At 44.2% G+C, this 12,380-nt stretch overlaps 1 protein-coding gene across 4 annotated transcripts in view; it reads left to right on the top strand.

Annotated features, from left to right (window-relative positions):
- Dennd5a (DENN domain containing 5A) overlaps window positions 1-10,870 on the top strand; it is an 89,279-nt gene extending 78,409 nt beyond the window's left edge. For 2 of the 4 annotated variants that reach the window (XM_076846851.1, XM_076846852.1), the window contains exons 16-23: window positions 3,701-3,822; window positions 4,752-4,897; window positions 5,627-5,745; window positions 6,136-6,317; window positions 6,897-6,979; window positions 7,530-7,653; window positions 8,242-8,410; window positions 9,825-10,870. In XM_076846851.1, coding sequence (XP_076702966.1) covers window positions 3,701-3,822; window positions 4,752-4,897; window positions 5,627-5,745; window positions 6,136-6,317; window positions 6,897-6,979; window positions 7,530-7,653; window positions 8,242-8,410; window positions 9,825-10,008 — 1,129 coding nt within the window. In that variant the 3' untranslated portion in view covers window positions 10,009-10,870. Of the gene's footprint in view, window positions 1-3,700; window positions 3,823-4,751; window positions 4,898-5,626; window positions 5,746-6,135; window positions 6,318-6,896; window positions 6,980-7,529; window positions 7,654-8,241; window positions 8,411-9,824 lie in introns of those variants that run through there. The other 2 variants (XM_076846854.1, XM_076846853.1) reach the window with 2 other exon arrangements.
- The last annotated feature ends 1,510 nt before the right edge of the window (window positions 10,871-12,380 follow it).

Here is a 12,380-nt window from a genome sequence, read left to right as displayed (position 1 = left end):
GACCCTGTCTCAAAATAAAATAGAAGGGTTGGGATCAATCCCTGGTACCAAAATAAATAAATAAATAAATAATCCCTGGTACCAAATAAATAAATAAAGAATTGAAGATCAGGAGGACAACTGAGAGAAAACAAGTGAACAGCTAAGCTTACCATTTGGAAGGGAAATGTTTGCACACCAGATTCTAGAAGACAATTTGTGTCCTGGGGAAGATCTGCCATTGTAGTCATGAAGGCACCAGGGCCAGATAGGGAGTCATTACTGTAGACCAGTGTGGGAGTTGTCTATTGGGAAAACTGTAGTCAGCAGGAGGATGGGGTAAAGAGACAGCTGGGAGGGGGTCAAGCACAAGAACTTTATGAAGGCCAGACATGGATAGGTCCAGGGCTATGAACTTAAGGATCTCATCAACAGGAAGGGTGCAGACTTTGGCAAGAAAGTTGTTTTTTTTTTTTTTTTTTTTGCAGTAGCTGTCAGGGGAGATAAGTCTGCACTTAATGCAATACATAGTATCTTATTACCCAATATTCTAAACCCTGTTCTCTTTCATTGAGTAAAAAATGAGGAGAGTTTTGCTTCTACTGATTGCACTTTGGGGGACAAGGAGAGAGAAAAGACACAGAATATTTGACCCTAGATATTTTATAAAAAGAGGTTTATTTAGCTCATAGTTTGGGAACCTAAGAGTCCAAGATCAGGAGGCCTGTTCTGTGTAAGGGCTTCCCTGGCTGTGTCATAACATGGTGGAAAAATGGAGAAGGAAATGGCTGCATGTAGAAGGGATGCAGTGCATGGGATAGCCTTGCTTTATAACATTCTACTCTCATGAGAACTTACTTCCTTCATGAGACCGGTATTAATCCCTTCTGAGGTTGATGCCCCTGTGACCTGATTACCTTCCATTAAGCCCTGTCTCTTAAAGATTGTGCCATATTGACATCACCACACTGGGGATCAAGATTCCAGCACATGAAACTTTAGGGGACACACTCAGACCATATCCATACACATAGCATCCTCTGTCCTGTATTCTCTCACTTTTCACCTGAGTTTGCTTAAATCTTCCCCCAGTCTCTGCACGCATGCCCTTTCTTTGTCACTGACTCATTTGTGTGCACTCTCTCACTTGGTGATCTCACCTGTTCTCATCACTTCTGTCACCTCTAAGCGGGTGACTACCACTTCTGAAACTTCTATTTCTGATGATTATTTGGAGTGTCAGTCCTTCCCCCACCCTTAGCCTCTCAGTACTGGGGATTGAACCCAGGGGCACTCTACCACTGAGCTATAACTCTAGCCCGGTTTTTTTTGTTTGTTTGTTTTTGTTTTTTTTTTTGGTTTTTTTTTTTTTTTTTTGTTGTTGTTGTTGTCTTTTATTTTGAAACAGGGTCTCACTAAATTGCCCAGGCTGTCCTCAGACAGGTAGCTGGGATTACAGGCATGTATACCACACCTGGCTCCAATTTTGTTTTTATTTCCATTCAGATATCTTGGTTGTGGCTCAGAACAAAAGCAAGATTCACTGTAACTGCTTTTCTCTCCAATTTTTGTTAATGTCATCACTATCCTTTCTGAACTTTCTTCCCCGACTCCTCCCTACGTACATTCCAAATTTGGAGTCAGTTTTTTTTTTTCTTTTTTATTTTTTTTGCTTGTAATTTATTTTTATTTATTTTATTTTTTATTGGTTATTCAAAACATTACAAAGCTCTTGACATATCATATTTCATGATTCAAGTGGGTTATGAACTCCCATTTTTACCCTGTATACAGATTGCAGAATCACATCGGTTACACATCCACGTTTTTACATGTTGCCATACTAGTGACTGTTGTATTCTGCTATCTTTCCTATCCTCTACTATCCCCCCATCCCCTCCCCTCCCATCTTCTCTCTCTACCCCATCTACTGTAATTCATTTCTCTCCCTTGATTTTTTTTTCCCTTTTCCCTCACATCCTCTTATATGTAATTTTGTATAACAATGAGGGTCTCCTTCCTTTTCCATGCAATTTCCCTTCTCTCTCCCTTTCCCTCCCACCTCTCCTCCCTGTTTAATGTTAATCTTTTTCTCATGCTCTTCCTCCCTGCTCTGTTTTTAGTTGCTCTCCTTATATCAAAGAAGACATTTGGCATTTGTTTTTTTAGGGATTGGCTAGCTTCACTTAGCATAATCTGCTCTAATGCCAAAATTTGGAGTCAGTTTTTGACTTTGTTTTTACCTTCCACATACAGGTCTCCAGGACTTAGCCTCTGCAATGCCTTATTTTATCCTTTTATGCTTTTTTCACCCTTCACCTGAACAAACTTTAAGTTTCCTAAAGTTGATCATGGCTCTCCCTTTACTGTCTAGGGCAAATTGCAGAAACCCCATTACTAAACAGAGCAAATTGCAGTCTTTAGCCTGAAAATTTAGACTCTTCATTTGACCATAGATTAACTTTTCAGCTTTACTGCTAAAAGATCACATCCCTAAACCCTCAACTCTAGCCAAACTGGTTCCATACCTGTCCTTCCTCCTGTACAATAATATCTATCTAAATGTGTATTGTCTCTCAGGTCCCTCTTGTTCCAGAAAGTCTTTCAGGACTGACTATTGAAGTTCATGGTGTTTTTTGTTATTGTTGTGTGTTGTGTTTGTTTTTTTAGTTGTAGATGGAAGCAGTACCTTTATTTTATTTATTTATTTTTATGTAGTGCTCATGATGGAACCCAGTGCTTTACATGTGCTAAGCAAATGCTCTCCACTGAGCTATAACCCCAGGCCTCATGATTCTTTAAATTCCCAGAAAGAGCCTTTTATTTGGTTACTCATTATGGGTAATCTTATACCATGGTGGCTACCAGTTTATTCATTTAGACTGTATTGGAGGGCAGGTACTTCCTCTATGTAATAAATAGCCCTTGAATGGTGAATTACCTGTTGAAGGTGCTTTATAAATCTGTCAGACTTTCACAGGTCTTCTGAATCCCATACATCTCTGGCCTTGGTGATTGCAGTCTGGGCAATCGGGACAGTTGTCTACTTTGTTCTCTGTGTATTTCTCTTTGAATGAGGGTCTGCACATTTGGCTCTCAGTGTCCCCTTTACTTGGGGAGGATATCATGCTGTGCAACTGCAGGAGGCCTGGAATGTTAGGCAAAGGGTAGCCTTTGACAAATAGGCAGTGGATGAAAGGAGAAAGCTTGAAAAGTGGAGAAGAACATGATCTGCACAGCTCTTTAACACCTGTGACCTGACCTTTCATCCACATTCAGAGTAGTGTTCTGAGTTATGGTTCTCAAGTCTGCTGAGGATTTGAGTAGGTCTGGTAATGAATGATGATCACAGACCTCTTGCTGTTGCTGCTCGAATGCCATACATTGGAGTGGCAGCTTAACTAGAAGCCTGAGAGGACCTTGTCCTCCCTGATGGAATTTTATTCTAGCCCTCAGTTAAGGAAGGGGAGTTCCAAGACCTGTCATATTTGACACTATAACATCAACCCTTAGGCACAGGTAGTGATTAATTTTCTTTGTTTCTGCTGTGGTCCTAGCACTCTCTACACAAAGCAGCTAGCTTTGTAACTTTATAGAGTAACCCTAAGAAACTTGAGGCTTGACACCATATGCTTCCCTTAACTGTTTCTGGAACTGAATAATTCTAGCTTCTTTTCCCTTCTTTTGGCTGGGGACTGATGTGCTGTCTCCTCTCCAACAGAAAGTTGTATAAGCGCTATGCCTTCCTGCGCTGTGATGATGAGAAGGAGCAGTTCCTCTATCACCTGCTCTCTTTCAATGCTGTTGATTACTTTTGCTTCACCAATGTCTTCACAACGATCCGTGAGTAGCCCCATGCACCCCATTGGCCTTCTCAAGGCAGTTTTTTTATTCACTGGCCCTGGATACTTACTATCCTCTCTTTAAGGAAATATTTTCCCTTGCACTTTTTATATGCCTTTTGCTAGGAGGAGTGGCTCCTTTCTTGGAGGTTATGCTTTCTCTAAAGCTTCTTGTTCTTGTTCTGAACCAAGAAGGGCAGTGCTTTTGGCAATCATGTGGTCAGTGTTGTCCCTGGCACTGCTCTGGGAGCCTACGGCAATGAAAGTAGAGTGGGGTGAGGTGGGAGGTACAGGTTACCTCCTACCTTACATACATAACTATGAAGAGTCTCCCTTTATTTCTGGCCTGAGAGGCCACTTAGCATCACAGATTTTAGAGCAGGTCCAAGGGAGAAAGATCTCTTTCCAAGGTAATAGAAGGAATCCAAATGGCAGTGGGACATTAGGTATGGGCTGGCTCTGCCCCTAATTCATTATGTGTCTGTGAGCAGAGATGGTGGACCAGCATCCCTGCTGTGGACATCAGTCTACCTATTTTCAGATTAAAGAAAAGAGTTCAATATGGTCTAAGACTCTTTGAGCCTTTTCTGTCTGAAACCAGGATTCTTCCCTAGGTGGGGGTAGTCTTTGAATTTGCATCATGGCTAGTTCTTTGGCCTGCCCCTCGGCTGCCTCAATAGTACACACTCTTGTTTCCATTGCCTCTTCCTTCTCAGAGAGTAGGACTGTGGGCTTAGCAAAAGTAGCACCAGATTGGAATTTAGAATACCAGAGGCAAACTCTTTCCCTCTCTGCCTTGGGAAAGGGATACAATATCAGTGTGGCCTCTCCTAAGATTGTATGTTTGTTATTAGGGTTCATGAAAGATTAAGAAGTGTTCTGGGAGGGATTTCTGATCCCCTTCAATGCCTTTGTGATTTGCCTATACAGTGATCCCATACCACATTCTGATTGTACCAAGCAAGAAGCTGGGGGGCTCCATGTTCACCGCCAATCCATGGATCTGTATCTCAGGAGAACTGGGTGAGACACAGATCTTACAGATTCCCAGGAACGTGCTAGAGATGACCTTTGAGGTATGTGCTATCTGGGGTCCACAGTCCCAGGTTCTATGGAGCTCTGGGTTTGCAGGAGCTGCTTTGGAGTATTTTGTGGAGGCCCTGCTCTGCAATCTTACACATTAGCACAGCTTCTGTATCCTGAGATGAACTCATGCTGGAATCAAGAGTTGGCCCTGAGAAAAGGGAGCATGCCCTGCCCATCTGACTAGGATGTGTTTACTTGTCTGGACTTGCCTACTTCCCTGTGGCTGATGTGTCAAGAAATCCCCAGGTTCTTCAGCTATTGAACCCATGTTTCAAGAGACCTCAGAACCTACTTCCAAGCTGGGTGTGGTGGCACGTGCCTGTAATCCCAGCAGTTTGGGAGGCTGAGGCAGGACAATTACAAGTTTGAGTCTAGCCTCAGGACCTAAACAACTCAGTGAGACCCTGTCTCAAAATAAAAAAGGACCAGAGATGTGGCTCAATGGTTAAGTGCTCTTGGGTTCAATCTCTGGTACCAAGGCAAAACAAACAAAAAAGAGCCTTCTGAGCCCTGTTGGCAACAGTGGCAACATCTTCTTTCTTAGCCATGGGCTACCCAAGAGATAATACTGTACTTCCACACCAGGCAGTAGATGGATCCATGAACTCTGCCCTTCCAAATGATGAGGGGCCAGGCAGCCAGTCAGATCTGTGCCTCTGAGAATTGCCACTTTTCCTTCTATTTTTCTAATATGTTTCATCTTTTCTATTCTCTCACAGTACCAGAACTTGGGGAAGCTCACTACTGTCCAGATTGGTCATGATAATTCTGGGCTGTATGCCAAATGGCTAGTGGAGTATGTGATGGTCAGGAATGAGACCACAGGACATACTTACAAGTAAGTGTTCCCTCAGCTCTGCCTTGCACTGGTGTAGCAAGGTGGACCACCAGGGGCTATCTCTGATGCTTGGGTATGTGCATTCTCGAGGAGCCTTGAGAGATTGTGATAGGCCAAGGCAACTTTTGTTGGCTTTGTCTCGGGTACTTGAGGCAGAAGGAGGATTTCCAAGTGAAAGTATATGGTATTGCTATCCACAAGTTCCAGGCTACCTCTGCCACTCGAGTGATTTCTCTGACACCCTGGGACAAACCAGGGCCTTGGGGATGTCTCCAGCTTGGGTTCATAGCTTTTCTCTAGGAATCAGCTTTGTTGATGGCTCTTGCTAAACAGCAAAGGAAAGGACACTGGAGGTGCTGGCAGCTCTGACAGGCATTGCCTGACTTTTAGGTTCCCGTGTGGCCGGTGGTTGGGGAAGGGCATGGACGATGGAAGCCTGGAACGGGTCCTAGTTGGAGAGCTGCTCACATCTCTACCCGAGGTGGATGAGAGGCCATGCAGGACCCCACCGCTGCAGCAGTCCCCCAGTGTCATCCGGAGGCTTGTTACCATCTCACCCAACAACAAGCCCAGTAAGTAAGAGGAGGGGCTAAGCCCTCATGCTACCCAACCTGGGAATGGGCAGATCTCTGGGAGCTTATGCGGCTGCCTCTGGAACCACCTCTGCTGACAAACCTGCCTCAGAACTTTGGTACTTTTCTCTCATGAATCTGTCGGGGTATGTGGCACTGTCCTTAGAGGCTTGGAAAGTGTAGAGAAAGCTCATGAATCCATTCTGAGTGCTCTGTACTGTTTGTGTGTGATTTGTAGAGGAAGAAGGGTCTACTTTTAGGCCTTTTTCTTAGTTTCTAGGCTACACAGCCAAGTCTTAGCCCTCTTTTAGTTGCCCAAAATCCCAAGGTAAAATGGAATTAAACTTTACCAGATTTCATAGGTTACTGAACTCTAAGGTGTTAGCTTTAGCGATTTCTCCAAGATTTTGGGAACAGCTAGCTTAGCAAAGTTGGGTGGGCAAGAGTCTGCTTCCCAGGATCCAGTTGCCCTGCCTCTCCCATGGGCCCTCCTCCCTATGTCCTCAGTCTCCTGCTCAGTCAGCTAAGACACTGTCAGCCTCTGAGATTGGTTAGGGATATCTGCTTGATTTTTATCAGAGCTCAACACTGGGCAGATCCAGGAGTCCATCGGGGAGGCAGTCAATGGCATTGTGAAGCACTTCCATAAGCCTGAGAAAGAGGTGAGCCTTCCTACCCTTCACCCCAGGGGTTTATGTTGAGTAAGATGGAGTCATCTTGATTTTGCAGTTATCTTGTAGTGCTCTTCTAGATTCATGTGCTATAGATAGCATAGTTTTATAAGAATATGTGTCTCAGCTAGTTTGGGCTGCAGCAGACTCCTTCCTTTGGGGTTCTTGCCTCTGATTGTTCTTTCTCTCCCTCTACTCTGATGATCCAGTGGAGTCTCTGGGGTCTCCTAATAAACCGTGCCTATTCTTGTCTGCCTCTGGATTGACCTGGATCTCCCCAAATGATGACTACACTGGCTTTGTCCTCCAATTGGGGAATCTCCTTGTGTGTGACCCAGATCCATTGTCCTTTTTTTCATTTGTTCCTTCAACAGTGTTCACTGAGAGCTGCCCTGAGCCAGGCACTGTGCCAGGTGCTGGGGGAACAGACAGAGTTCTTGTCTCCCTCCTGGCTCTGGGCTGTAGGTTTGCAGATGTGGTGGTGATGGGAGGGAAGTTCAGATGAGATCAGCCTATTGTTCACCCCTGTTTTCTTACCTAGCGAGGCAGTCTGACATTATTACTTTGTGGAGAGTGTGGCCTTGTCTCAGCCCTGGAACAAGCTTTCCAGCATGGATTTAAATCACCTCGGCTCTTCAAAAATGTCTTCATTTGGGATTTCCTGGGTGAGTTGGGTTAGGGTATGAGAGTAAGGAAAGCCTACAGAGAAGGGGGGCTTTGCTTACTAACATAGCATAGGTGCTGACCTCTGGGGTCTGGATGCAGAACCCAAATCAGGCCACTCTGTAATTCAATCGGTTTGTGTGCCTTGGTTTTTCTTGATGAGCGTGACATCATCCCTCTTCCCTCCTCATGAACTTGTATATCCTGAGAACTAGACAGAAGATCCTTTCTAGATATCTGTTATTTAGTATGGGTTTAGTTCTGAGTTCTCATATTTTCTCCTTTAAATACAAAGGGCCAGTTGAGAGCATTGGAGCCTAAACTCTGTGTGGTGCCTACTTGGAAATATTTTCATGCAAGAAACCATCCTTGGAGCTTTGTTCTATCTTCAGTCTAGGGAAAAGATCATCTTTGTATCAAGGGCCACATATATAAATTTAAAAAATGAGGATCATTTTGAAATGTAATCAGTGATATCAGAGCATTCATTGTTCTCACGAAGTTACTTGTCTTAGAGGGCCTGTAGAACAAAGATATTTTGATATGTTTTGATAATCATTATCATTGGAAAACTTTTCTCTTCTTCACAGAAAAAGCACAAACCTATTATGAGACATTGGAGCAGAATGAAGTAGTCCCTGAGGAAAACTGGCATACAAGGGCCCGGAACTTCTGTCGATTTGTCACTGCAATCAATAATACTCCCCGGAACATTGGCAAGGATGGCAAGTTTCAGATGCTGGTGTGCTTGGGAGCCAGGTACTGCAGCCCCAGGGTTCAGAGTGCACAGAAGCCAGCCTTGGAGGTGATACAGGAGGGTGGGCAATAGCTAGTGCCTGGGTACCCTTGGGCCCAGGTTGCATTGGAGAACTTCCTAAAGGCCATTCATTTCCTTCATGTATCCTGTGTATGTGTAGGGATCTGTGGAGGAGAGAGTATGTGTAACTAGGGAAGGTAGGGGGGAAAAAGGCTCAAAAAAATTCCACTGGGGACATTTGAAGCAGAATATATGTATTTGAATGTGCTAGGTCTTATGGAAAGTGGTGGAAGAAAGCTGAATCAAGCAAGGTCTCTGCCATTTGCAAGTTCATTTTTCCTAATTTTAAAAAGCAGAAGGTTGTGAGAATCCAAAAAAGAAGTACCCGCTTAGGATATGCTTATATAGAGGAGAAAGATTAGAGGCAGATTCATGGAGGAGTCAGTATTTGAGGTGGAAGGAAATAACAGGTAGAATGTGGGAAAGGCAGTAATAGAAAAGTGGAAAGGAGGCTAGAGGCAGTGAGAACCTGGGACATAGAAATATTCTCCCTATGTTAGGAAGCATTGCTTAATCAGGGGAGTATATTATGTGGCCCTTGATATACTCTGAAAATAATGATATTCTCTGAAATAATATGAGTCTGATGTCATAGATGGAGTATATGGTAGTGGACAGGATTGTGAAGGGTTATTCCAGTAGATCAGGTAAGAGAGCATGAAACCCAAATGAATCTGAGACCATAGTTCAGGCCACATAAAGAGGAAGTTGACACAGTGGTTTTTTAGACTAAGCCAGACATGATGGCACATGCTTCTAGTCCTAACTACTTGGGAGGCTGAGGAAGGAGGATTGCTTGAGGCCAACCTGTCAACCAGAACCAAAGTTACCAGGTTCACATCTCAGGACTGATACTTATCAACTACTGGACAAGCTATTTAACCTTTGTACCTCAGTTTCTTTATCTGTAAAGTGGGTACAATGTCCTAGGGTTGTCATGAAGGTTAAATCTCTCATAACAGTGCTGGCACATGCCAAGTGCTGGTACCCTCCCTCACATGGCCCATGATGGTAGCTGTGGGGATGAAAGTTGTTCTGGTAGAGATTGCTCTGAGATGGACAGAGTAGTATTGACTGCAACCTGGTGTCTGGTTGCTGTTGGGGTTCTCTAGGGAGGGGTGGGAAGTAGAGGAGGTGGAGCAGATGATAAGGCTAATTTGGGTCATATTGGATTGGTAACCCCAGGGCTGGGCAACCCCCTGGGCGGAGGCAAGCCTTATTAGGGAGGATAAAGGAGCTGTGGGGAGCCATCAGCTTCTCCAGCTTCAGACTTGTCAAGGTTCCTCGTTGGCCTTCCACCATCTTTCTTCCATTTCTCTTTCTTCTCTGACCATCTGGACCACTCCTGCCAACCAGAGATCACCTCCTGCACCATTGGATTGCCCTGCTGGCTGATTGTCCCATCACAGCACACATGTATGAGGATGTGGCACTGATCAAAGACCACACACTTGTCAATTCCTTGATCCGCGTGCTGCAGACTTTGCAGGAGTTCAACATCACGCTGGAGACCTCCCTCGTCAAGGGCATTGACATCTGACCTCTCAGCACCAGCCAGCAGCAGGACCAGGAAAGACTCTCCCTGCAGCTTTGTCCCTTCTTCCCAAAGGGACCTAAGCAAGTTGTGCAGGGTCAGAGAGATGTACACTTACTGTAAAAAGAAAACTAGAGGATTTTTGGAAAAAAATAATCTATTTTAGAGTTTATTTGCTGATTTGCTTTTTACACACTTTCATGTGAAAGAGTGATAGGGAGAGAGAGCGAGGTTGGTGCTGCTTATTTTGAAGCTGGTACCCTCCCTCGCGTGGCCACGCACTGGGAGCCTGTGGCCTCCTGGACTGAGCCGGCGCATGTGCGGGGTATTCTGCTTCCTTGCCCTGCCGCGTTAATGAGGCCATTCTACATCGTTTTTAAACTAATGTTTTCTATATTAACATTATTATGGATATTTGGATTTCGTGGGCCACACAAAGGTGTGCTGAGCAGGAAGCCCCATGCTCCAATCAAAGGGATTTTTAGTAGTGCCTCTAAGCAAGCACTGAGGAGTCAATCCCACCGTTTTTTGTTTTTTTTTTTTGGTCAGTATTATTTGGGAAGGAGACATGCCGGAACGTGTCTTCGTGCTATCATCGTGCGGAAAATCACGTTTCTTGTTGGCACACAGTTGCACAGAAGTAAACAAAAGCATGTTTTAACAAGTCTTTCTTTTTTCTTATGCTTTATTTATTTAACCCTTCATTGTGTGTTTAAGTATTTCCTTTTTTTTTTTTTTTTTTTTTTTTAAGGAAAGAAAAAGCTTGTCACCGTCTAACTGGCTATGTTATAACTGTTAAATTTATGTTGTTTTGCAACTTAGAAACCAGCTACAGTATGGCCCACTTAATAAAACACCTGAAATAAAACGGCATGGATTGCTGACTTTTATGGGGGTTTTCGAGCAGTGGATGGGCAGATTGGTACAGTTTGATTTGCTTTAGAAGACCAGCCTGTGCATCACCTCTCTTCACTAGTTGACTTGAGGCCAGGATGCTCCCAAGGGCCTGACATCTCTTGAATCCTTCCCCCTGCAGTGTCAGGAGCTTTCATAGCTGTTAATTCAAATGGCTAATTGAGAAGGATATGAATAAGGTTATTTTCCCACTTCATAGGGGAGGAGACTGAGGCACAGAAGAGAAAAGACCTGGCCAGGGTTATGAAGATTGTTACTTGATCAAAACAGGATGTGCCATTTCTTGAGAGGTCAAAGGAGACCATATGTAGGAACATAGGACAAGGGAACCCTCTCTACCCTGGATTGGGAAGGTGGGGTAAGGTTTACACCCTTTCTTGAGAGAAGGGTTTGCTTTTCTAGGGATAGCAGGTAGAAGAGCTTTATGAGGGTCCTGGGAATCAGCTTCCTTTATTTATATTCATCCAAGCTGCTTTGACAGAAAGCTTCAGAAATATAGCATGACCAAGTAGAGCTCCTCAAACCACTCAGTGTCGTCTTGTGTGCATCCCTGGTTTTGCATGTACTGTTCATTGCTGGAATTTGTTCTCACCAACTTCATGAACTTTGTTCAAGGTTTACTTTAGGAGTCATCCACTATGAAATCTTCCTGAACCCCCTCCCTCACTATGGTCCTGCAATTTCTTACATGCTAGCACCTCCTTTTGACTGCCTCGTTTTGGGTTCCCCCATAGACTGTGAACTCCTACAGGGAAGAAAGAACCTCTTGTCCTTCTCTATCTATCTATCCCAGTGCCTGGCAGGTGATGAGTACCCATTGAAGGTTCTTGGAAAAGACGATAAAAGGGAGGCCCAAGGGGAGCTGCAATGCAACATCCTGTCAGCAGGGGGCGTGAGCCAGCTACCTGAAGGCCACAGAGTCTTCAGTTCATTTGGAGATTGCAGACCAGTGGGTAAGACAGGGTGGACTGTGCTTCTGGAGCAGGAAGGGGAGATACCTGACTGGGCAGGTAGGACAGTATGGGGCTTAGCTGTCTCTGTGTATATTATGGGCCTAGGTCTGGGCTTACCTTAAACCAGGAGCTTTAAGACTCACCTCTCCCTTTTCTTTACAACTGTATAAGGTAAGTATAAATTATCCTAGATAGTCTAAGTGAGGTAATTGAGGCTCAGAGAAGTTTAGCTACTTGTCCAAAGCCACACAACAGTTTACAGTTACCAGAACATTTTTATTCCAAGCCTGTGGCTTTTCCATTGACCACTACTCATTTATTTGATTCAGGTCTCTGCTGAGATATGCTTGGAGACCTTAACCTAACCACTCAAAAAGACCAAGTGATTCCATCAGTCACTCTTTTTTTTTTTTTTTTTTTAAGATGCTGGGGATTGAACCCAGGGCCTTTCACATGCTTGACAAGAATTCTATCACTGAGTTATGTCCCTAGACCCCATCAGTTTCTTGT

The sequence above is a fragment of the Callospermophilus lateralis genome, chromosome 2 (genome assembly GCF_048772815.1).
Source record: "Callospermophilus lateralis isolate mCalLat2 chromosome 2, mCalLat2.hap1, whole genome shotgun sequence".
Classification (NCBI taxonomy): domain Eukaryota; kingdom Metazoa; phylum Chordata; class Mammalia; order Rodentia; family Sciuridae; genus Callospermophilus; species Callospermophilus lateralis.
The sequence above is the reverse complement of the archived record's forward strand: the minus strand, read 5'-3'. Positions and strand labels throughout refer to the sequence as shown.